Genomic DNA, 22,076 nt, shown 5'->3' on the forward strand with positions numbered 1-22,076 from the left:
ACTGCTAATTAGCTTTGCTAAGCTACGCAGGACTAATTTAGCTGTTTTTATCCTCCATGACTGGGTTTAGCTACTACGTCATTCATGTGAGATAACTGAGCTAAATCACTGATATGTTGGTTCATCAAAATTACTATATTTCAATTACAGGAAACAGCTAAAAGTTTGTGTTTTTACCTGTAACTTAGGCTTTCACAGGATGTTAGCACTCTTGTGTTAGCTGTGTGGCTAGTTTGTTCTTTTTAGCTGTTTGCTTCAAACAGCACACTAAACATGCTCTTTTCTTTTGAATTATACATTTACTGTGGCATAAAAGATTTATAGGCTGTACAGTCTGTATGTCGTATTATTTTCTGGGGTTGTTTTCGGCATGGGAACCCTGACGTTCTCTCTCTAAGAGCAAAACCAGATGACCACTACCAATTATGGTAAAATTGGGTATTGTGCTTTTGTTAATAATGCTAGTGAAACAAAAAATCAAGTGAAATTATTTGTAGATTTAATGCATTAGTAGTAAATGTATGTAGTAGTGTATTTGTATCTTTCGGCTATTTCACTGGTTGCTTCATCTTGGTGTTATCTTCGACTTAAATATAGTCATTTTTTCTAGCCACAGTTGAAGAGAATGTAGAAGTATTGTCTTCGACCTTGAGTAGTGTCTGCAGAACATCCCGTCAGGCTGCTCGTGATTCTGACTAAAGCCTGAACAGTTTGTGGCCTGAGAGGCGACACCCAGGCAGAAGAAACCCCCAAATCTTCTGCCTTCAAAAGCCTGTTACTGTCAGCACATGGTAACAAATGAAGCCTAAGTAGGTGAGGGCATCACAATTATTTGCAACTCTTAACTGATTACTGATTTTGGCAGCTGGACAGTCGAGGACACTGTGAAGCGAGTCTTCATCGTCATGTCCATCCTCATCCTCAGTGTAAATGAAGAAGAGCTGCATTCAGCTGTCAGGTATTCAGTGGGCATCACCTCGTCTTCACAGCTACAGTGGGATTTCATTCACACTGTCACTTCTGTCTAAATACCCACAACGGCATCTGTGTGTGTGTGTGTGTGTGTGTGTGTGTGTGTGTGTCTGACAGGGAAAGAGAGACAGGGAGAGGAGTAAACATGCCTGAAATTCAAAGACTGTGATGTTTCATTCATTATGTTGTCAGCATGAATAATAGATAGCTAATTGATATGCAGTACATCACTCACAAATACACACAAGCGCGCGCGCACGCACACACACAAACACATGCACATGCACACACACTTCCATGTGGGATCTCACTCTGAACTAATATTTGTAAGGCTCAGTTGTCATTTCGCATTCAAATTTATCACAAGAGGCAAAAAGAACAAGAGACTTGGTGAGGGGCGCGACAGGGAAAGTGAGATCAAAAGCCAGAGGAAACAAGGAAAGCAAACGCGATCACACACACTCACACACTTACACACGCACACACACAGTACATATATATCACACACGCATGCAAAGATTGAAAATAATAACTTACTACTCCTGTCTCTGTGACTGAGCGGCTTTATTCTTATTGGATCAGAACCTTTTATTAGATCCCTGTACAAGTGTCAAACTACTTTTGTAAAAGCATGAATCACAGAGTAACTAGACTCACTCTGAAATGACTAATAGAGGATATCTTACCTCAGGGGTCCCCAGATAGACTCGAGGGGACATAAGGTGATCAACAAGATGGTAATAAAGAAGAAAATGTGTCGTGTCATGATTTCACAACAGGAAATGGGCAACTTTCCTCTAATTTTAACATCCTTTAATGCTTCTGCAGGCCTCAAGATATGACTCAGTAAATTCCACCGAATGAAAATGAACCTAAAATGAATGACTAGTTGGGGTTTGGTTTGGTTTCGGGTTGCATTTCATATCGAAAGAAGGGAGCTTGTTCGCTGTTCACTGATGAGAAAGTAAAAGCACATAACTCTTCCTGAAACCTCAACTTGTTTTTATGTTTCCGTTTGGATAAACAAATGTGGAGCAACATATGAATCAGAGAGCTTTTCCGGGTGCTGGTGGTGACTCAACAGAGCCGATGTAAAAATTTCAGTTGATAACTTCGATCAACAATTTAAATAATCAACAGAAGGAATATTAAGAAATAACAGTTTTGACGTTATGACATCTATGTATTGTGTTGTGTCTACGTCACTTAGCATGCTAACCCGCTCGTCCTGTCCTGTGCTTGTGGTGTAAAAGTAGTCTGGACCACTAAACGCACAGCTAATCGAGCTAACTAGCTAATGGCAGCTACAGTTGGTGGTTATTCCGGTGATATGCTGCATGTCTTGAGTATGAATTCAACAGGTGGCCAGCTCTTACATATTGCTCCTTTAATGCTAAGCTTAGCTAACCACTTTTAACTTTTTTGTTTTCGGTTGCCTCTGGGCGACGCTGACACATTATCACTTTTTTGATATTTATTGCGATTCATCCACCTGATCAACCCCATATATTAAGTCATATCTACATTCTCCTTTTAGTTCTGTTTTTGGTCTCCACCTATTCCTGAAGGAAATACCTGGACTTTAATGCTCCACTGTGTTCAGCAGCTGGTTGGTTTCCTTGCCTGTCTGTCTGTCTGTAAGCACTGTACAGGCAATGTACAGTGACTGAAAACAGCCGCTCGCTGCATTCAAAAACAACTCTATGAGAGCCGTGAGAGTGACCCAAATGTTTAAATTGCAGGCTGGAAAACCAAACAAAGAATTAATGTTAGAAAGCTTAATAGAGCCGAGGGAACCTGCAGGAGGAGCGACCCCTGACAGATGCAGTCATTTGATCTATTGTTATTAAAACATATTGCTTACAGGGGCGCTTGCACACACAGGTGGGAGCAGTATCGACGTTATCAGATCATTTTCCACGCCGAGGCCGATGAACCTTTCAGTCTTGATGTGTTTGTTGCTATGAAGCAGAGGGACAATGACCTGATGATTTAAGGTTTCTGGTGTCTCCAGGTCAGCGAGATGTATGTGACATCTAGGTTGTCCTTAATTCAAGTAAATCCGAGAGGGACGGACGTTAGAATGAAAGAATGACGGACACATAGAAAAGAGTGAAGAAGGACAAGGTGGAGTCAGGACAGAAATGAATACAGAAAACACTTTTTTTTTCTCGACAAAACAGAGTTGAAGGACAAACACAGTGTTCTGGAAGTCTGAGAGCAGACTCCAGTATGAATAACAACCCTTTCAAACTGTTTGTGCTCAGTGTGCGTTTGAACGCCCCCTCACTTAGATACCTGTCTCCTGGGAAACCGGTGTGTGCGACACACACACACACACACACACACACACACACACACACACACGGGCTGCTTGGAAGAGCTGAGGAGTGAAGAAAGAAAGAGAGTTGGAGGGATTCAACAGTAATGAGTTCAAACACATTCACATACACACAGGTGCGTGTGTGCGCACATACACACACCCACGCACGCACGCACACAAACACACACATCTCAGCTCCCTCTGGTCCCTCTGTTAAAGCTGCAATGAAGCCCCAGCCAATAGGACAACTCTGTTTCACGTGATGCCAGCCAATCAGGACCCTCCATGCTGTCACTCCCACATGAGGGGTGTGTAGGGCGCTGCTGAGGTAGGATGGAGAGAGCGTGTGTGTGCGCCAGTGTTAGGATGTGTGGACACCTTTCTGTGCTGGTGTACTGTATCCATGCATGCGTGTGTGTGTGTGTGTGTGTGTGTGTGTGTGTGTGTGTGTGCGTGTGTAAGAGGAAGCTCCCAGCAGGTTCTGATGTTATGCTGATGTTGGTCCTTTGGGGGAAACAGAGAGGCGGCCGAACCCCTGACTGTTGCTCTCACCGTGAAACAGGAACACACACTCAGTTCATGTCAGCAAAGATTTAATTACACGTGGACACACAGGAATTCAAAAGCCACGCACGCACACACACACACATCTTTGCCAGCTCTTTGAGGGCAGAGTCATGAATGGTCAGCGGCGGAAAATGTGTCTCCTGTGGTCAGCTCTCCAGCTCAGCAGGGAAGCTGAACTTTCCTCCATTTTATCACCAGCAGCAGCAGCAGCTTCATTACTTGGCTGCCAAAATGGAGGCCTGATGGAGTCCACTGTTGATTAAAGGGGCAGTCCACACAAACAGAACCCAGGCACACGGGCAAGGAACAAAAAAACATAAAACAGAAGGGCATTCTAATTTAGGCGAGTGAGCTGCTTCTCGAGCAGCGAGATTTTAAAAAAATGTGCTCAGTGGGCGGGAGAATCGACGCCACTCTCATGTCTGTGCCCAAAAGGTGCGGCACCTTCACGGCTTCTTGTCAGAGGTCACTCCAAACAAATAGGGAGCAGCAAATCAGTAAATATGAACTGCTGCTCACTATACCCAACAGTTGCCATTAGCTAGTCAGCTCAGTTAGCCCTGCAGCTAGTGGTCCTATTAGCTGGCTGGAATCTGCCTAGCTGATTAGCATGCTAACTTAAGAAGGCAATCTCTGCAACTCAATACACAGACACCTTTGGCACAAACTCTGCTGATGATGTTAGTTCACTTCTTAAATGTTTTGAACTAAAAGCCTGGCCATGTCCTCCACGTTGCAACGTTAAATATGAAGCTAGAGCTAAGGGCCTATTAGCTTAGCTTAGCACAAATACTCGAAACAGGGAGAAACATCTGGCAGGGCTGTCTGATTCTCAGTTTGAATGACGGGAGCAGAAACTTCCTGGAGTCTGTGCTGGTTGCCTGGCAACAGCACCAGTCAAAAAGTCCTGTACCACAGCCAGTATGATAGGAGGTGTGAGAAGTGAAGCCAGGGTTTTCTAAGAGGTGAATCCACTGGTTCCAAAAGAATTGTATGCAAGTTTATGAGAAAATGACCGAACTTCTAACCCAATTTAAAACCTTGGCTCATGGTCACAATCGCTTGTTTCAAGTCAATACAAAATGATGTACATTTAGTAAAATAGACAATAAAACAGGGTGTGCTTTAGGGCATGGCTACCTTGTAATTGCTCATCCAAGTATGGTCATCTCTGGCTGAAAAAAAAAAAAAGCCTATAAAGTCACGATCGAAGCTTCAGTGTTGTAGTCCGTTAACCACTAAGAGATGCTATGGTGGCTCATGCAACTATTTATTTATTGTAGAGCCTATGTCCTGTACATAATCCAACATACTTCTTCTTTCATGAAAATAAAGAAAATACTGTGTGTTAATTAGTAGCTGGCTGGTGAATTGTGTTGGCTTTGGACAGGCAGTTTCACTTGTTTCCAGTCCTCATGCTAAACCAAGCTAACCAGCTGTCGGCTGAAGCCTCAGATGTAACGAGGAGATATGAGAGTCATATCGATCTTCTCATCTGACTCTTAACAAGACAGCAAACAAGCCATTCCCCAAAAAGTCAAACTTCCTTTTTAAAATATCTTTCAGCCGCTTTGCGAAGATGAAACATTAGATTAACTCAGAATTCAAAATGAATCAAAAAACTGTGTTCCTGCTTCCCCCCCCCCCCCCCCCCCCCCCCCCCCCCCCCTCCCCCTCCTCCATGACTGACAGAAAACCAAAGGAAGGGATGAAAGGGAAACGTGAGGCATTTTAGCAGTTTAAAGGGAAAACAAATGTCATCCAGAGATATCAGAGGAAGCTTAAAAACATGAAAGAGCTCGATTTTCATGCCAGAGACTCACAGAACACCAGAGGTACAGTTCCATCTGTTTATTGATTAACTATAAAATACTGAGTTACTAAAACAATTTAAAAGAAACACTGATAAACGTGGTTGCTGTCTGTAAAAAAAAAAAAAAAAAAAAGAAAAAAAAAACATTTCCTTACACATACAGTATAGGGTGACAGAATATATCTGGTTTCAGATTTATCTCTAAAATGTATTCTATTTTTTTGCATTTTTACAAGATTAGACATGTGTACAAAGTATATTCTGATAGCTTTTCTCCCCTCGACGGTGAAGGATCATTTACAAAACTTAGATGATTTTTTTCTATTTATTTTCAAAATAATCTTTTTTTTTTTTCTTCTTCTTCTGTAACAGGACGATAACGATACTGAAGGAACAGCAGACGAAGAACCAGCCTCCAGTCCACCTCTCTCTCTCTCTCTCTCTCTTCCATTCTCTCTTTTACTCTCTCTCTCCCATTCCTCTCTTTCTTTCTCTCTCTCTCTCTCTCTCTCTCTCTCTCTCTAGCAGCTAGCTCCCAGTGCCTGTCAGCAGTATTGCTTGAGAGGCGTGGACGATTGTTCAGAGAGGGGAAGCAAAGGGAAGAAAAAAATAATAAATGACGCAAAACATGCAAAGAAAAAAAAAAAAAATCACAGCAAAAAACAGAGTTTTTAAACGTCAAGCCAATGTACAACAAAAACGGTGATAAAAAGAACAAATACAAAGACAGGCTCTTAAAATATAAGACACCAAATGAAAGGCGAAGTGGGCAAAACGTGTGTGTGTGTGTGTTTGTGTGTGTGTGTGTGTGTGTGCGTTGGACCCTGTTTGAAGGCCTAAGGCTGGGCTTTGGATGGAGATGGGGGGGGCAAACAGAGATTGGAAGGCAATAACACACACCTTAAAGGGTTACAAAGGTGTGTGAGCGTGCGCATGTGTGTGTGTGTGTGTAATACCAGGGGATAAGAGTGTGATGTCTTATCGGTCTCCCACCCTCTCACACAGACACACACACACACTGAAAAAAAGTGCTTTAGCAGCTCCAGGGGTAAACAAACATTCATAACGGGCACTTTAACTTGTTCACTCTGCAAACACCGGGGCGACCTGTGTGCCCACTACACTCCCACAGCTGAGATACCGGCCCGAGATCCATTTCGGCCGCATGTCGCTCAAAACTTTTTTTTTTTTTTTGTCAGGCGGGTAAGATCCTCGAGCGGCAGCTTGGCGAGCAGGTGGGGCTTTGAGCAGATAAGAATTTCTCTGCCGTTGATCGATTCAAATAATCTGAGAAAAAACCCCCAGCACATTTAGTCGATCTGTACCTGGTTTCAATACTAACAGACTAGCAGCACATTTTCAAACGTTTCCTTTCCTGGGTCTGGACTACGCGTACTGACAAGTTACTTTTACTGGCAGACGTCTTTTGTCGCGGTATCGGGGGAAGAGGGTTACATTGACGACGTCGGCATCTTGGGACGTCCTGCAGCCGTCGCAGGGTGAGTAAAAAATAATAAAGTCAGAACAAATCCAGACATAACCAACAGATCTCCAAAGAGTAGAAAATATTAAACCTATTGAATATCAACAAGACAATCTTCAGTCTCTGCAGCGAAGCAGAGAGAGGGCAACGTGGTAAGAAACGTACAAGAAAATCAACATGATAATCACAGATACATACTACATATACAGTACACCATATACTGTATACAGATACTGATACAAACTCTATACACAATAGTGTAGCTAGGTGAGTTAAGAGCTCAGGAACGGAGGGTCGTTTAAAAATGTATATCACAAAAAATTCAACGTCAACGGACTGGGGGAATCTGATTTACTCCTAAGTGAGATTTTGGCGCATCATCATCATCATCACATCATCATCATCCTCATCACATCATCATCATCATCATCATCATCATCATAAGGCCTGGGAGAGTAAGGCCGCCCAAACGCTCACAACCCTGAGCATGACATTCAACAGTCTCACCCTAAAAAAAACAGTTCAAACTAGGCACGTAGAAAAAATAAAATAAAATTCATAAGCAGCTATGAAAAAGAAGAACGAGCAAATAAAGGACGTGGCGGCGTGTGTCTGTTCGTCCTAAGGGGGCATCGTGCGGATGAGAGGCGGGAGGGGGGGGGTTGAGAATACTCTAGGAAGACGTACAAGACTCCCGGTCACAGAGTCTCCTCTGCGGCGGAACTCTTTCAAAGTGCACTCATGTCAAAGATGATTGCTGGAGGGGCGAAGTGTGTGTTCAAAGTAGTGGCGGTCTGGAGATAGACATCCATGAAACAGCGGAAGCAAAAGAAAAACCAAACACATCTTCACAGAGGACGTTTAGAGGTTGGAAACGCTGCAGCCAAAATAAATAGCCAAACTGTGGAGGATGACTGTTAAAATTGAATTACGTTCGTGATCTAATCAGTGCTGGCAGCTGCGTGCCGACTGTCGGTGCCGCGACCTTGATGCATCTCGGGACTGACTGCAATGTTTACAACCCTGAAAACACCTAAAAAAAAACAAAAAAAAAAACAAAAAAATGGAAGGAAAAATCCACCCTCTGGGACTCCTACACTGCTGATACATTTGGTTTTACTAGTTCAGTGCGTTCCTGGAGTCACCGCGATCAAGTGTTGTAGCTTAGTTGGTCTTACGTTTCCCAGAATTCCTTTTGGACATCGCCCCAGACACCTGAATCTCGTGGTGGGTGAGGTTTCTGTCTGCCTTGTCTGGGATATATATTTTCCCCCTCATGTTGTTGTTAGACCTCGGGGCGAAAAAAAAATGGGCGAAGAACAACACACAAGATATGTGTCGACCGGAGCAGCTGCTGTTTTGTTTCATAGTGTTTTTCGGGGTGGATTTTTCCTTTAAGTGAAGGAACTCAAGGGTGAAAATGGCAAGTGCTTTTTAATAGTACAAGATTCCTTCCTCTCTCTCTCTCTCTCTCTTCAAGCCTGAGTCTCAGAGGGAGTCAGAAGTTTTAGTCGCACGCGGACAGCCCTGCCTGTCCGAGTTAGGATTGTCAAGGTGGATTTCGAAGGGTTAAATTAAAGGAGGGTAGACTTTAAGTGTTTTTTTGTTTTTTGTTAAGTGCTTTTCTGTCGGAAGGACTCTCTACCTCTCTCTTTCTGTGCATCTCCGTCTCTCTTTTTACGACTGTCCGTCGCTCCTGCTGTTCTGTAGATACATTTATATATGACTGTAACATGACTGTAACATCACCACGGCAACATCATAACCACAACGTCACATCACCGGCGTGTGTCTGTCAGGCCTCTCTCCTGTATCACCGTTCACAGTTCATTAAAGCTTCTCGGCTGTTTACCTCTTTAGAAAAAAGTACTCTGACATAAATCTATTACATGAAAATAAAACACTCATATTTTCCTCTATAACGGTGTGTGTGTGTGTGTGTGTTACATGGAGGTGAGTATTTACACGTGTCTGTGCATGTGTAAGTATGTGTGTATGGAGGGCATATTTACACGTAAGAGGAAACTGAAGTGCTCATGTGTGTTCTGAAGCTTTCCCATGAACACCACAAGCAGCTTGTGTGTGTGTGTGTGTGTCGATGGAGTCTGTGTGTGCAAAAGTTTTCAAGAGACTCGTTCCTTCTAATACTGTCTATAGTGTCTCCAGTCTCTGTAGTAGTAGCTGTTCATGACAGTCTGGTTGAAGTGTATCGTGGTATCGGAGCAGAGTTGAGTCGCGGCTGCGAAAGATCCATGGCGAGTGAAGATCAGTGATTAGACTTGGAAAGACCTCAGGCAGCGTCCAAAGTCGGGTCGCGATTTGGTTTCAGCAACTTGTGGGCGAGTTTCTGTGTTCGTTCAGCAGATGACTGGGACTCCGTCGGTGTTGAAGATCATGCCGGTGGTGGGTTCGTAGGTGCCGGCCAGGTAGTAGAGGTCCTCGCTGTCGGCGTAGCGGCGCGTGTGGGTCATCTGCTCGTACTCCTCCACGCTTACCACCAGGCACTTGTGGCTGACCGTCTGCACGTCGTTCTCGTCGCTGTGAGACGACTGGTACAGGGCGCGCTGTGGCAGAGACACAAGGTTTTATTTTTCATCTGCTGCGCTCTGTAGATTGTGAGCGAAACACCTTTCTACCCAATTACACAGTTAACTGTGTTCAGCCCCAAAAATGAAAAAGATGTGGCAAAACTTTATCAGCCGAGTCAAAAATGTAACAGAGTACCTCAAAATGCTAAACAACCTCGCTACATTTACACGGCACCTTTATCCAAAGTGTTCTACAAGGTTGTTGCTGCTCATCGAGCCGTGGCCCGCACACACTCACTGCTGACAGTGAGCCACCACGCAGGGTGCTGCTCTGACCATCTGGAGCTATTTGGACATCAGTGCCTTGCCCAAGAACTAGACCAGCCAGTTTACCTGATCTTATCATCTATACATTATACTGCATACTGCTATTGCATCACCTTATGAAGCTGTAAAGCTAACACTAAGAAAGTTAGTGAGGTAACTCAATCTACAAGTTAACAGACACCATTCTAGCTTTATAATTTTATATTTTCATGTCTGGGGAAATAATCCTGAACTTTAGCATTGTTTGTAGGTGTGCATGATTTAATGCATCTTTTCTCATCATGTCAAACAAACAACTTCTAGTAGCTTAGCTAGCTTACTTTGCTATCATAAGCTTCCTAGCTACGTATACACATAGATGCTACAGCAGTCTGCAGTCTAAACGAAAAAAGTTTCATGAAGTAAGTTAGCGCCAAGCTAGCTGGGCAGCTAGCTGGAAAAGGCTGGCGCTCAGTGTGGTTAGCTTCCACCGATTTCAGTTGAGCTAGTTTGCATCAAATGTGCTGCGGAAACGGAAAATGTTGCAACACATTTTACAAGTTGAAGCTTGTTTTTAAAAACCAAATAATCCAAAAGTATTAAGTGTTATATTAACAGGATCGTTACTTTAGTTTTAATGCATTTGAGTGAAATTTGATTATTTACGACACTTTAGCATCCCCAAAATGTATGTATTTTTGCAGAGCTGAAGTACACAGGTATAAAACATTGTTTTTTGTCTCACCTCCATGAAGTCTTTCCTCTGGATGGACGAGTGCAGAGCTGCTGGTAAAGACTGACCACACATCTGATCCCAGTTCTGTAGAGGAATGAAGTGAAAAAGGCTTCAAACTAATCAAACACAACAATGTATTCAGTCTGACACGTTTCTTTAATGGCTATGAATTAATCATATACAAACTAAAAAAGTCATTATCAACTCATGACAGTTTTTTAATGACACTCCAGCCTCATACTGTATATTGTAATGAGGAGAGACGAGAGAAAAATTGATTCTTGGAAGGTTCTATTAGTTCTGAGACTGAACTAAATCATATTCTTTTCCGTGAATTACTTTTCCTGAAATTAAATACGTGTCATAACACTTGTGAATGAGATCGTTTGTTATTCAGGCAAAATAATTCAAGAAACAAAATGATCTGCTGCTGAATGAAAAATCGAAACTCTCCGGCAGCAGTTCATCAAGATGCAAAGTCTTGTGATTTAACGTCAACAACAAAGACTCCACTACGCCATCAGCCACTTCACCTTATTTTCTCCAGGACTCCTACCTTCTTGTCGGTGAGTTTCTTGCCGGGGTTCGTCTCCTCTGGATGATAGAACCAGTTGACCCTGACCACCATGTTGCTGCCCCATGACTCCCACATGCTCTGGATGCGGCCGATGAAGGGCAGGTTGGGCCGGCCGGCGGACAGGAACACGGCGCAGTCGCCGATGCGGATCATCTCTCGCCCTCGCACGATGGCCTTGTAGAAGAGCTTCTTAGCTTTGCCCTTCATGCCGCGTCTCTGGGGAGGACAGAAGAGGACAGACTGGTCATGGAGGGGAAATGAGGGACATGTGGACGAACACAGTGGGCTGTTTGACAAACTCTGGCTGTCATTCTTTCTACGTTTTCCTCCTCACCTGAGTGGGTTTCCCGAACCACTTCCAGAGCTGTCTGGCTGGGAGGAAAGCAGAGATCTTGGGCCTGTTCTCCACGCTGGGAAGCCTCTGCCGTTTAGCCAGCTCCTTGGTTGTGGGGAGGTGGACCCCCTCTCTCCGCTTCGGTCTCCCCACCTTCCCCTCTCCTCCGCTGGGCTTCGGCTTCGGGGGACGACCTCTTTGCCCGGAGCCCTTCCCGGTGGCTGGTTTAGCAGGTTTAGTGGGAGCAGGAGCCGGAGAGGCTGGAGGAGAGGGAGATTCTGAGGGAGGAGACAGCTCTTCTTCTTCCTCCACTTTCACCTCCGTCTCGATCTTCACCTCCTCCTCCTCTTCCTCTTCCTCCTCTTCTTCTTCCTTTTCCCGTTTGGTCTCTTCTTTCACTTTGTCCTGCACTGGAGGTGGGGAGACGGGGCCTGGTGGAGGCGTGGGGGTCCGCTCTTCATCCGAGCTGCAGGAGGAGTCATCGGTGGATGAAGAGGACGACGAAGAGGACGAGGAGGAAGACGAGGAGGAGGAACCAGAGCAGGACGAAGAGGAGGACGAGCAACTTGAGGTGCATTTCTTCTTCTTCTTCTTCATCTTCCCTTTCTGTCCTTCCTCCTCGGACTCTGAGCTGCTGCTACTCTGAGATTCCTCCTTCATCTTCCGCTCCTCTCTTTTCTCCACCTCCCTCCTCTCCTCCTTTTTACCCTTCTCCTCCCTTGTATCCATCTCTTGTCCTCTTGTACCAGCGCTCCCGCGACTCTCTGCCTTCTCCTTCGCCATCATAGGCGCCTTGTAGTCTTTCTCTGGCGGGACGGTCTCTCTATTTGGAGCTCTCGGTTTAGCTGCAAGCGGCTTCGGACTGGCTGCTGCTGGAGCGATGGGGGTGTGATCTCGTCTGACGCCCCGACCCTCTAGCAACATCAGAGCCTTGGTCTTCTTGGTCTTGGGGGAGGTGACGCCCTCGTGGTCGAGCTTCACGAGGGGCTCGGCAGGCAGGGGCTTGCGCCTCACCACCGAGCCTGCGTCACTCTGCCCCTGGCTGGGCTTCGGTCTGGAGATGGTGCTGGGTCTGGCGCTGGAGGATATCTGCTCGGACGGCATCTTCAGTTTGGGCCTGGGGGCGGATGAGGATGACAGCGAAGATGACGATGAAGGTCTGGGAGTGAGTGAAGAGCTTGGTTTACCTGCCGAAAGCCTCGAGATGGGGCTGGGGATGAGTCCAGAGCTGAGACTGGGTCTGGAGCTGCTGTGATGGTCTGAGGAGGATTTGGTTTTGGGCGTGGAGGCAGACGTGGGCCTCGGTGTGGATGAAGCACTTGGCTTGGGTGCAGTAGAGGACATGCTCGACCTGGACATTGGCCTGTTGGCGGTGGGACTGACGCTGCTGGTACTGTCTCTTTCTCTGCGCTGGCTGTTGTAGGAGCTGAGGTTGGGCTCGCTGTACAGATCCACAGTCAGCACCTTCCCGTAAGTGGAGGGGTAGAGGGAGGGAGGAAGAGGGCGGCTGGGTTTAGAAGGAGCAGGCTGGGCTGAGCTGGACTTCCTGGGCACTGGGTTGGGAAGGGTAGGGCTGCTTGCAGGGGAGGTGGTGGAGCTCTTGCGGGCCGGTTTCGGCTGGGTTCCCATTGTGGGCCGGGATGCAGGCTGCGGCTTCTCCTGAGCCGCCTTCTGGACAGACAAGGTCCTGTCCTGGGGAGGCTTAGCCGGAGCCTGGGGTCTCTCTGAGGGCTGGGTGGAGGAGGATGGAGGATCAGCTTTCTCCCGGCCATCTGGGTTCATAGAGGTCTCTGAAAGAAGAAAAACATTTTTTTTAAAAATGAACTTGTGCTACACCATAAATGTATTTACACTGGACATGCTGACGTTTTCTTTGTGTGGCTTCATGTTGTCTGTGGTCTGCAGCCTCACATGCTGAGAACGGCAGACAAATCAGCAAAGAAATTATTCTGAAATGAAAACACTGCCTCTGAGGAACTGCTTACCCAGGAGAAACAAGGCCAGCGTCAGCAAATCAGACAAGCAACATTCCGTGTATTACAGCACGAGCAGCAGAACAACAACAGGGCCGTTTGAGGAAATTCATTAAACTGACGTGAGAGATGACAGCCGTGGTCAAAAATGGGATGTTTGATGAAAGATCTGCCTGAGCTTTGGGCTATTTTTGTTGGTTCTGTTGTTTTAAAAAGACTCATCAGAAGAAGAATGTGACAAAGGCATTGTTGGTTTTGGCCCTTTAATGGTCTGGATGACAAATATGTTCAAATAAGGACAGCAGCAACACACTTGATTATTCCTAACAATCAAGTGGAACATGTTTCTCTTCCATGATAAACACTTTCAGTAGTGTTTTATTGATCAGATAATGATGATGATGCTCAACTCAAGATTCAAGCCCTGATGAATCTACAAAAGACTTCTTAAAGACTAATTCTAGCTGATGAAGCAGTGTGATTGGCTCACCTGGTTTGGGTTTGGGTTTGCGTCCAGGTTTCCCTTTAATCTTGGGAGTGGTCTCCTCCGGCTTCGCTCCGGCCTCTTTGCCCTCCTTGCTGCACTTTCGGACTCGCCTCCTGGAGCAGCTGGCCACGAGGAGGGCAGGGGACGGCTCAGCGCCTGGACAGAAGCAAAGCGCCGGCAGGCTTTAGTGTTTTCTTTCTGCAGATTTTTACCTTTGTGCTTCTGCTGCCTGCCATGTTTGAACCTCTCAACTGAGCCAAGGTGATCGGCTGTTTTGGACGCCATGATGTGTTTTTGAGTGTGGAAGCACCTTGCTTGCAAAAAAGATAAATATTTACAGCAGCTTCTGATGTGCGGAAAGCAACAAAAGTGCCCACAGAGAGAAGACCTTCACGTTATGAGATATTTTCAGCTCCGTGCTCCATAAATATTTTCAGTTTTGTCCTGAGAGCGCTTCATGTTGTTTCTTTCCTTGTACGTGCGTTTGATGTGGACACTCATGAGGCCAGAATGAAGCTTTAGTGTTGGAGAACATGTCCACTTAGGAACAACTATACATACAGTGCACACACAGCAAGTTAAAGAGTGGCCATGTACCGGAACAGCTATAAGTTAGCAGCACTCTACCGGGAACACTAATGCTAAAACCATCAACACACACACGCACACACGCACACACATTCATGCAAACTCGGGCAGACAAGCCTGCAAGCCTCGTCACACGATGCCTTCCCAATATCACAAGACTGATTTCAATCCAACTTCTTCTTCACTTTTATTTTTACTTACACTGTACACTGATCGGTACTTCTACTTGAGCAAAGAATGTGTGCCTTTTTGACACCTCTGGAAAAATTTCCATGACAGAGATGTTGCTGTTGCAGAACCGTCTACAAAATCTATGAGAGTGTGTGTGTGTGTGTGTGTGTGTGTGTGTGTGTGTGTGTGTGTGTCTGTGTCTGTGTGTGCACGCTCACAGTGGATCTTGTAGTCCGGCGGCAGCAGTCTGATGTGCGAGAGGGGGATGCGACCTGTGTCGCCATCATCAAACTCTACCGTGATGAGATCGTCGTTCTCGTCAATGTCTGAACTTCCTGTTTGGAAAAAATAATAAATAAAACGGTCACAGGTAAACAGAGAGCATTTGATTTTGACGCTTTGCAGATTTGTTTAACTGTGTCAGAACGCTAAAGCAATATAGGTTCTTATTGTTCAGCGCAGTAAAGCTCAGTGAATTGAATTGAACCCAGACCAGTTATGTTCCCATTACCATCAGCTCTTCAAACTAATAAACCCTGCTGCGTCGCACACTGAAGGCTCTGTTAAGATCTTTTACGTTTGTTTGTGCTGCCAGCTACAATTAAATTGTCCATGTAAGTGGATTATGAATCAAATCATGTAAGTGGTGTGTGTATGTGTGTGGGTGTGTACCATTGACAACAGTGCCGGGGTAAAGGCAGCGGTACTGCTGGCTCCAGTAGGCAGCGATGCGGGTGCCCTCTGGGAGGTAGCGCACCGAGGGAGGCTTCACGTCGATGATCTGCACAGAAAGAGCGAAACGACTTCTGATACGTCAACATAACACGGCAGACGCTGCCACCCTCATAGACACACACACACGCATTATTTCACAGGCCAGACTTTGCACTCTCCCTTTCCTCACACTTCAGAGTGTCTCGTATCTCACGTGTCACCAGAAATAGAGTGGAGAGGAGCACTAACGTGGAGGATCTATATGTGATCCAGTTTACTCACAGCCTCCTGCAGCAGTTGTTCCAAGCAGTAGATGTGTGGTCGGTTCCCTCTCTCGCCCTCCACCACCACGCTGTATCTGTGGGGAGGACATTTGTGTCAGTCTTTATCTCGATTCTGACTGCTCTGATGTGTGACAAGCCGGGGAACGTGTTGCCTTTTACTAACTGCCATTACAGTACTTTGGCTCAGGCTAAAATGTTGTCCAGAGCGTGGACGGACAATCCCTCCGGGAATATTAATCCCGTCTGAACACGGCTTTACTCTGTTTGTTTTCCTTTAATTGAACCACTGAGGATTTGAGCCTCAGCTAAATTACCAAAAAAAAAAGAAAAAAAGAATATAAATGTAGCGCTCTATGTTTTCTTGTTTGTGTACTCTTGCAGGTATAGTTTGGGGAAATGTGATTATCTTTTGTGCCAAGAGTTAGATGAGGAGATCAACACCACTCTAATGTCGCTGGCTCAGCATAAAGACTGAAAACAGAAGGACAAAGTTAGCCTGACTCTGCACAACGCTTACTGCCGACCAGCTCCTCTAAAGCTCACCTGTTAACATTTTATATCTCCTTCATTAGCAGTTGAGTTAGCTCTGCATCCAGTCTTCATGCTGAGCTAAGCTACGCTAATCAGCCACTTTGACGCACGGATGTAAAAGTGATATCAATCTCCTCATACAACTCTCCGCAAGAAAGCACATATGCTGATTTCCAATGACAGACTATCCCTTTAAAAGACGCAATATTTAAGTCAGAATTAGTACAGCTGGGCGGAGCATATAACTGCTGCTAACTGTAGCTGCTGTTAGCTGGTTAGTTCTGTTAGCCGTGCAGCTAGCAGCATGGACTGGGAGCTGTGGGATCGGGGATGTGCTGCTGTTGACATCGCTAGCACAGTAGCTTTGGATGGGGATGGGCTGGGGCTAGCTGGTTAGCATGTTAACAACGGTAGATATCTCTGTAAAACCACACCACAGACATCGCAACATCAAAACTGTTATTTCCTCACATGGTAAATGTGCTAAATTTTTTTAGTTATTTTCAAAAATGATTTCAACCTAAATTCTTGACCAGTGGTATACAGTCCATAAAAACTGTACATTGTAATTACTTTCACTTGGACTTTTGATTATCAAGTACATTTAACATAAGAAACTTTCAGAGTTTTACTCAACTTCTAATTGTCTGAACCAGAGTGATATTCTGAGACGATATCTTTACTTTTACTCGATTGGGCTTTAGATAGACAGATCACTCCTCGTCCTGGGTTGTGAATATGAAAAATAAACCAAGCTCTGAAAAACAGGTCACTGTGGTTCCTACCCACAAGTCTTTTCTCTTCCAGTACAATTCTCTGGGGCTTCTCTGTGCACCTGTCAGCTGTGTGCAGCTGAATCAGGTCTTTCTCAAACTCAAGGACAACTAACTTTAGAGGGGAAGGAAACTGGAGCATGCGGCTTGATGTGCAGCTTTTTTTTTTACAAACAGAAAAACAGAAACTGTCCTTTCACAGTCAGTCACCGCGGAGTCCTGTTGCCGTGTACTCACATGTCAGGGGAGTGGACGGTGTTCACGTGTCCTGCATACAGTAGCTGGTCGTCCATTGGGATCAGAACCCTGAGTCCGTCCACCAGGGAGTCTTTGTCCAGCACGCACTGCACTGGAGCTGAGCACAACAACACGTGCGATAAATGAGCATGTCGCTGTGAACAGTGTCGGGGGCAGCAGCAGCAGCAGCAGATGGCGTCTGTATACTGACCAGGTGTGTTTGACCTCTCTGATACGCTGTTGCTGCGCGGCGGGAGGAGCTCGTCTTCGCTGAAGCTGCTGTCCTGGTTGGGCTCAAAGTCTTCGTCAGCTGCCATGCTCTCCATCAGCCGGCTCACTGCTCCCCTGGAAGGCTGCAGACACACAAACACACACACACACACACACTTGCGTAAGGGCTTTGATTTCAGAGCGCTAATTATCCATTTAAGTGGAAAAAACTGCCTGAAATCTATTAGTTTAAACTCCAAAAACCCAGATGATGATGATGAAATGATCCCGCTCCTTAAGGTTAATTTGAGGCCGCCCACTAAACTACCAGGCTGACGCACCGCAAATTAACTTTGCAGCAACATATTACAACACTTATGCTGTTGAATACACAATCTCCTCTGCTGTTCCGCCGCCACAATGCGCTCCACACACACGCGCACACACACACACACACACACACTTTAGCTGCCTTTCTTGTTTCCAAAACAAACTCGAGTTTCGAGCTGGTGGCAGATGGAGAGCAATGCAACACTTTGGCAGAAAATAGCACGATACAAGAGGTTTACTTTTTTTCCTCTCGTTGACGGAACAAAACAGTGTTAGCTGCAACAGAAGCTATCAGTTTAATTTCTTGCAACTTATTCATGTGTTTGTGTAACACAGCAGTGTCAACTGTGTGTGCGTGTGTTTGTGTGTGCACATTTAACAGCTAATAGGCTCCGGTTTTGTCCTTGCCAAGATAATTAAGTTCACATCCATAATGGCTTTGCAGCTGATCCATCATCCCACTGACCTCTCTGGCCTTGGTCTTGGCTTTTGGTTGGCTCTTGCGTGACGGGCTGAGGCTCAGAGGCACCGGGCCCTCAGGGACCGGACCGCACAGCGTGGACGGGCTCACAGGCAGAGGAGAGTCCTTCAGCTTCTTTTTCTGGTTTTCAAAAAGTCAAACACACAGAGTTAAAAACATGCATATGAATGACTGCACCCACTACTGGACAGATCTACACACACACACACACACACGCACACGCGCACACACACACACACACACACACTGAGGGTGGGATGCTGCCAGGCTTCCTGCAGTTGTCCTTTCTTGTCAGCAACACGGCAAAGACAGCAGGGGAGTGCTGCAGTGACTGAAGTACTGGGAAACCCTGCTGGCACTCTGACACACACACACACACACTTAAACATACACTCTCGCACACCGAGGTGTCAAGGGAGATAAAAAGGGGATGTAAAGGAACCAGAGTTTTTAGGCAGGAGGAGACGAGTGGAACAGAAGAGGAAGATGAGCACAGAGAGGAGGAGGAAATACAACAGCCTCTTTGTTTTTCAGCCTCGTGTCAGTTGGTGCAGAACAAGCTGATGAATTATTGACGTACTTTCACCACATCTTTCCCCTCTCTGCTGGGCGGAGCGGGTTTGGGTCTGGAGGCTGGCTTCGGCGTGAGAGGTGGGGCAGAGCTGGAGGAGGAGGAGGACGAAGAGGAGGAGGAGGAGCTCTGATTAGAGGAGGTGGAGGCGGGTGCAGGCGTCTGACTGGTTGTAGTGGTGGCGGCGGCGGTGGTGGTGGTGGTGGTGGTGGTGGCATCGTGGAGGAAAATCCTCTCGCTGCGTCGCCGGGTCCAACCCTCGTCCTCGCTGAAGCCCCCGACCCCCGAGCTGGAGGGGAGGTCGAGGCTGAATCGCCGAGGTGACCGGGGCAAGGGGCGCGGCTTGGGCAGGGGCTTGCGTTTGACTGGCAGCGCATCATCTCGCTTGGTGGGGCTGGTCTGGTCGATGCGGCGGGTTGCCGGGGGTAGCAGGGGGAGCTCAGGGGCGGAGCGTTTCCCGTGCAGCAGCGAAGGGAACTTCCTCAGCCGCAAGTCCGAGCCAGAGTCGGACCACTCGCACTCTGACGACCCTGACGGAGGAGAGGAGAGGAGAGAGTCACGTGATGTAGAAACACAAAAAGGAAAAAAAACAAAACAGACTCCTCCCATAAACATGCAGCAAGTAATAAACTCAGGTGTTAGATTCTCTGCAATCAATAACCCCGTGAACAGGACCACTGATCAATTTGTATGTTATAAATAATTCAAGAGTGAATCATTACAGGCAGCCTGATGTGACAATTAGAAATAAATGGATATTTAACTATGAATCAATAACACAGTCCTGGAGAAACACTCAGGCGGAGAACCTGGTCGACCACAAAAATTACAATTACACTGAGGAGCGCTGTCAGGGGAACCTGTGACATCAGTGAGAGCAGGAGAGTTTGTGCAGAGAACGGGCTTGTCGACATTTTCTTTAAATACAGTAATGAAGGCTTGACCACTGTGTTTTTCTCCACTTTCAACAAAATCCATATTCATTCCCTCAGTCACACACAACTCATTAGTAGCTCTCGTCTTACCCAGAGTGCTTTGCCTGCTGCGGTGGTGTTTGCCGTCGTGGAGAAGGCTCAGTGGCGTGGAGCTGACCGGGAGCGCGCTCGCTGCAAACCTGGCCAGCAGACCCAGCCCGCTCTCCTCGCAGCCGCCGTCAGCATCCGAATCGGACACGTCCTCGTCCTCGTCCTCTGAGGTTTCTGTGTCAGAGACATGATTTTTAGGTCAGAGAGGAATGTGGCTGCGGGGCGGGTCTGGGCCAAAGGTCAAATGACTCCCTACTGTTTCTACTGGTTGTGGACACAAACACCGCAGCACAGAGACAATGACTGAACTGAAGAAAAACAAACTAGATGGGACTTTCAGAAGACGAGAAACTAAGTACAAAGCTGAATTAAACCCTGTGTGAAAGGATACAGCAGCCTGGAACTTATATCTAACTGTCTGCGCGCACACACACACACACACACACACACACAGCCACAGACACTCAATCCCACTCCTTCACATGTAGGCTGATCAGAAACAACAGTGGCGAGAGAGGAGACAGACTGTCCAAACCACTGCAGCCCATGTTCACACTGCAATGCTGAGTAAGCAAGATATAGAAAGGAAAAACTGGGATTTACCACATACATGCATGTCTCACACTCTCACACACACACACACACACACACACACACACACCATGTGTGCTGAAACTCTGACTCAGATTTCATGTATCATTTGAAAATCTTTAGACACTACAGTAACAGAGAGAAAAGTGAAAAACTGCACATCTTCCTCCAGTTCTGACTGTACGAGGCACACACACACACTCACACACACAATAGCAAACTGCAGGCTAGCTGTGTATTGATGGTAGTAAGCAGTTAGATCCATGGCAGCAGATGAGCAGGAGGAGCGTCTCCTCAGGGGTTAGAGTGTTAACAGTGAGGGTGGAAGCACAGTACAAGATTATTTTTCAGTCCCACCGACATTAAAGAGTCAAATGTCCGTCAGAAAATTAGCTATAATATGTGTCTGCAAAAACATGATCTTAACTAACAACTTAACACCCGGGTGAAAAAAAGCGCTTTGCCGCCCTCTCTGGTTGATAGTTTCATACCTGTGACAGCGACACAGTGATGTCACGGTGCGTCACCGCGCCATGTTGGGAAGTCAACCCACAGAGGACGGCAAAAACAAGATTCTTAAGGGGTGTTAAGTCGCTCTTAAACTAAAAATAATTCTACTTGAATCGATTTATGAGGTTTATTTAGGTCAAACTGTTAGTTTTGGCTCCAGACAAGAGCAAAATAAACTAATTAAAAACATAATTTCATGTTGTCTTAGGGGCCAAAGTGGGTGCTTGTGTTGTACTGTGGATCCACGATGTGTTAACCGTAGCAGGCAGACATTACAACAGGCAGGCACTGAGAGGACAGCCCTGTGAGGCCCCTAGTGTTGGCATGAGCTTTGAGTAAACGTGGTTGCATCCTCCGTCCCAGCATTAAGACTTCCTCTGAACTTTCACAAGCCATCGGGAGACGTGAGGCTGGGTGAGTGGGAGCAACCACGGCTATCATTAATGAGCTTTAATTTGTGAGAAGAATAAAAATACAAAAACCAAAGAAATAAATAAATAAAAAATGGTAAAAGTTAATGCTCTGCATGTGTAGTTCAATTTCAGCATAGCCCATGTTAGCGGTCAATAAAGAATAGAGGGAGGGGCACTTCCTACTTACAGAGCAGGTGACAGGGGTGTGGCCTCAGGCAGGGCGGGGCAGAGTGGTGGCGTGAGCGCAGCCTAGCCATAGCACAGTCAAGCTCTAGCAAAGATCTAGCCGCAGCATAGACTTAGCCGTAGCGAGGCAGCGTAGGCTCAAGGCTGCGCTAATCCTTGCCAAGCTTCTGTAATGTCGCAGCGGCAGCAGCAGTAGCACAAGCACATGGAACAGGCTGAGAGACACTCAAAGCATCATGGGTAGGACGAAGGGGAGGGGGGGGAAGGTGAGAGGACAGAGCAAGGTGTCTGAGAGAGCAACGTAAAAGGGAAAAGGGTTATTTGAAGGTTTAGTAGACACAGGAGGAGCTCTATTGTCCAAA

General features: G+C 46.3%; 1 protein-coding gene across 3 annotated transcripts in view; it reads right to left on the reverse strand.

Annotated features, from left to right (window-relative positions):
- Positions 1–5,814: 5,814 nt before the first annotated feature.
- tnrc18 (trinucleotide repeat containing 18) overlaps positions 5,815–22,076 on the reverse strand; it is a 46,868-nt gene continuing 30,606 nt past the window's right edge. For all 3 annotated transcript variants that reach the window (XM_030408954.1, XM_030408953.1, XM_030408952.1), the window contains 13 exons: positions 20,015–20,188; positions 18,999–19,519; positions 18,404–18,538; positions 17,609–17,750; positions 17,398–17,515; positions 15,855–15,930; positions 15,531–15,639; positions 15,077–15,193; positions 14,103–14,255; positions 11,640–13,429; positions 11,285–11,521; positions 10,738–10,812; positions 5,815–9,722 (listed from right to left, as the gene is read on the reverse strand). In XM_030408954.1, the coding sequence (XP_030264814.1) occupies positions 9,516–9,722; positions 10,738–10,812; positions 11,285–11,521; positions 11,640–13,429; positions 14,103–14,255; positions 15,077–15,193; positions 15,531–15,639; positions 15,855–15,930; positions 17,398–17,515; positions 17,609–17,750; positions 18,404–18,538; positions 18,999–19,519; positions 20,015–20,188 (3,854 nt within the window). In that variant the 3' untranslated portion in view covers positions 5,815–9,515. The remainder of the gene's footprint in view (positions 9,723–10,737; positions 10,813–11,284; positions 11,522–11,639; positions 13,430–14,102; positions 14,256–15,076; positions 15,194–15,530; positions 15,640–15,854; positions 15,931–17,397; positions 17,516–17,608; positions 17,751–18,403; positions 18,539–18,998; positions 19,520–20,014; positions 20,189–22,076) is intronic.

This window comes from Sparus aurata, chromosome 23, assembly GCF_900880675.1.
Source record: "Sparus aurata chromosome 23, fSpaAur1.1, whole genome shotgun sequence".
Lineage (NCBI taxonomy): Eukaryota > Metazoa > Chordata > Actinopteri > Spariformes > Sparidae > Sparus > Sparus aurata.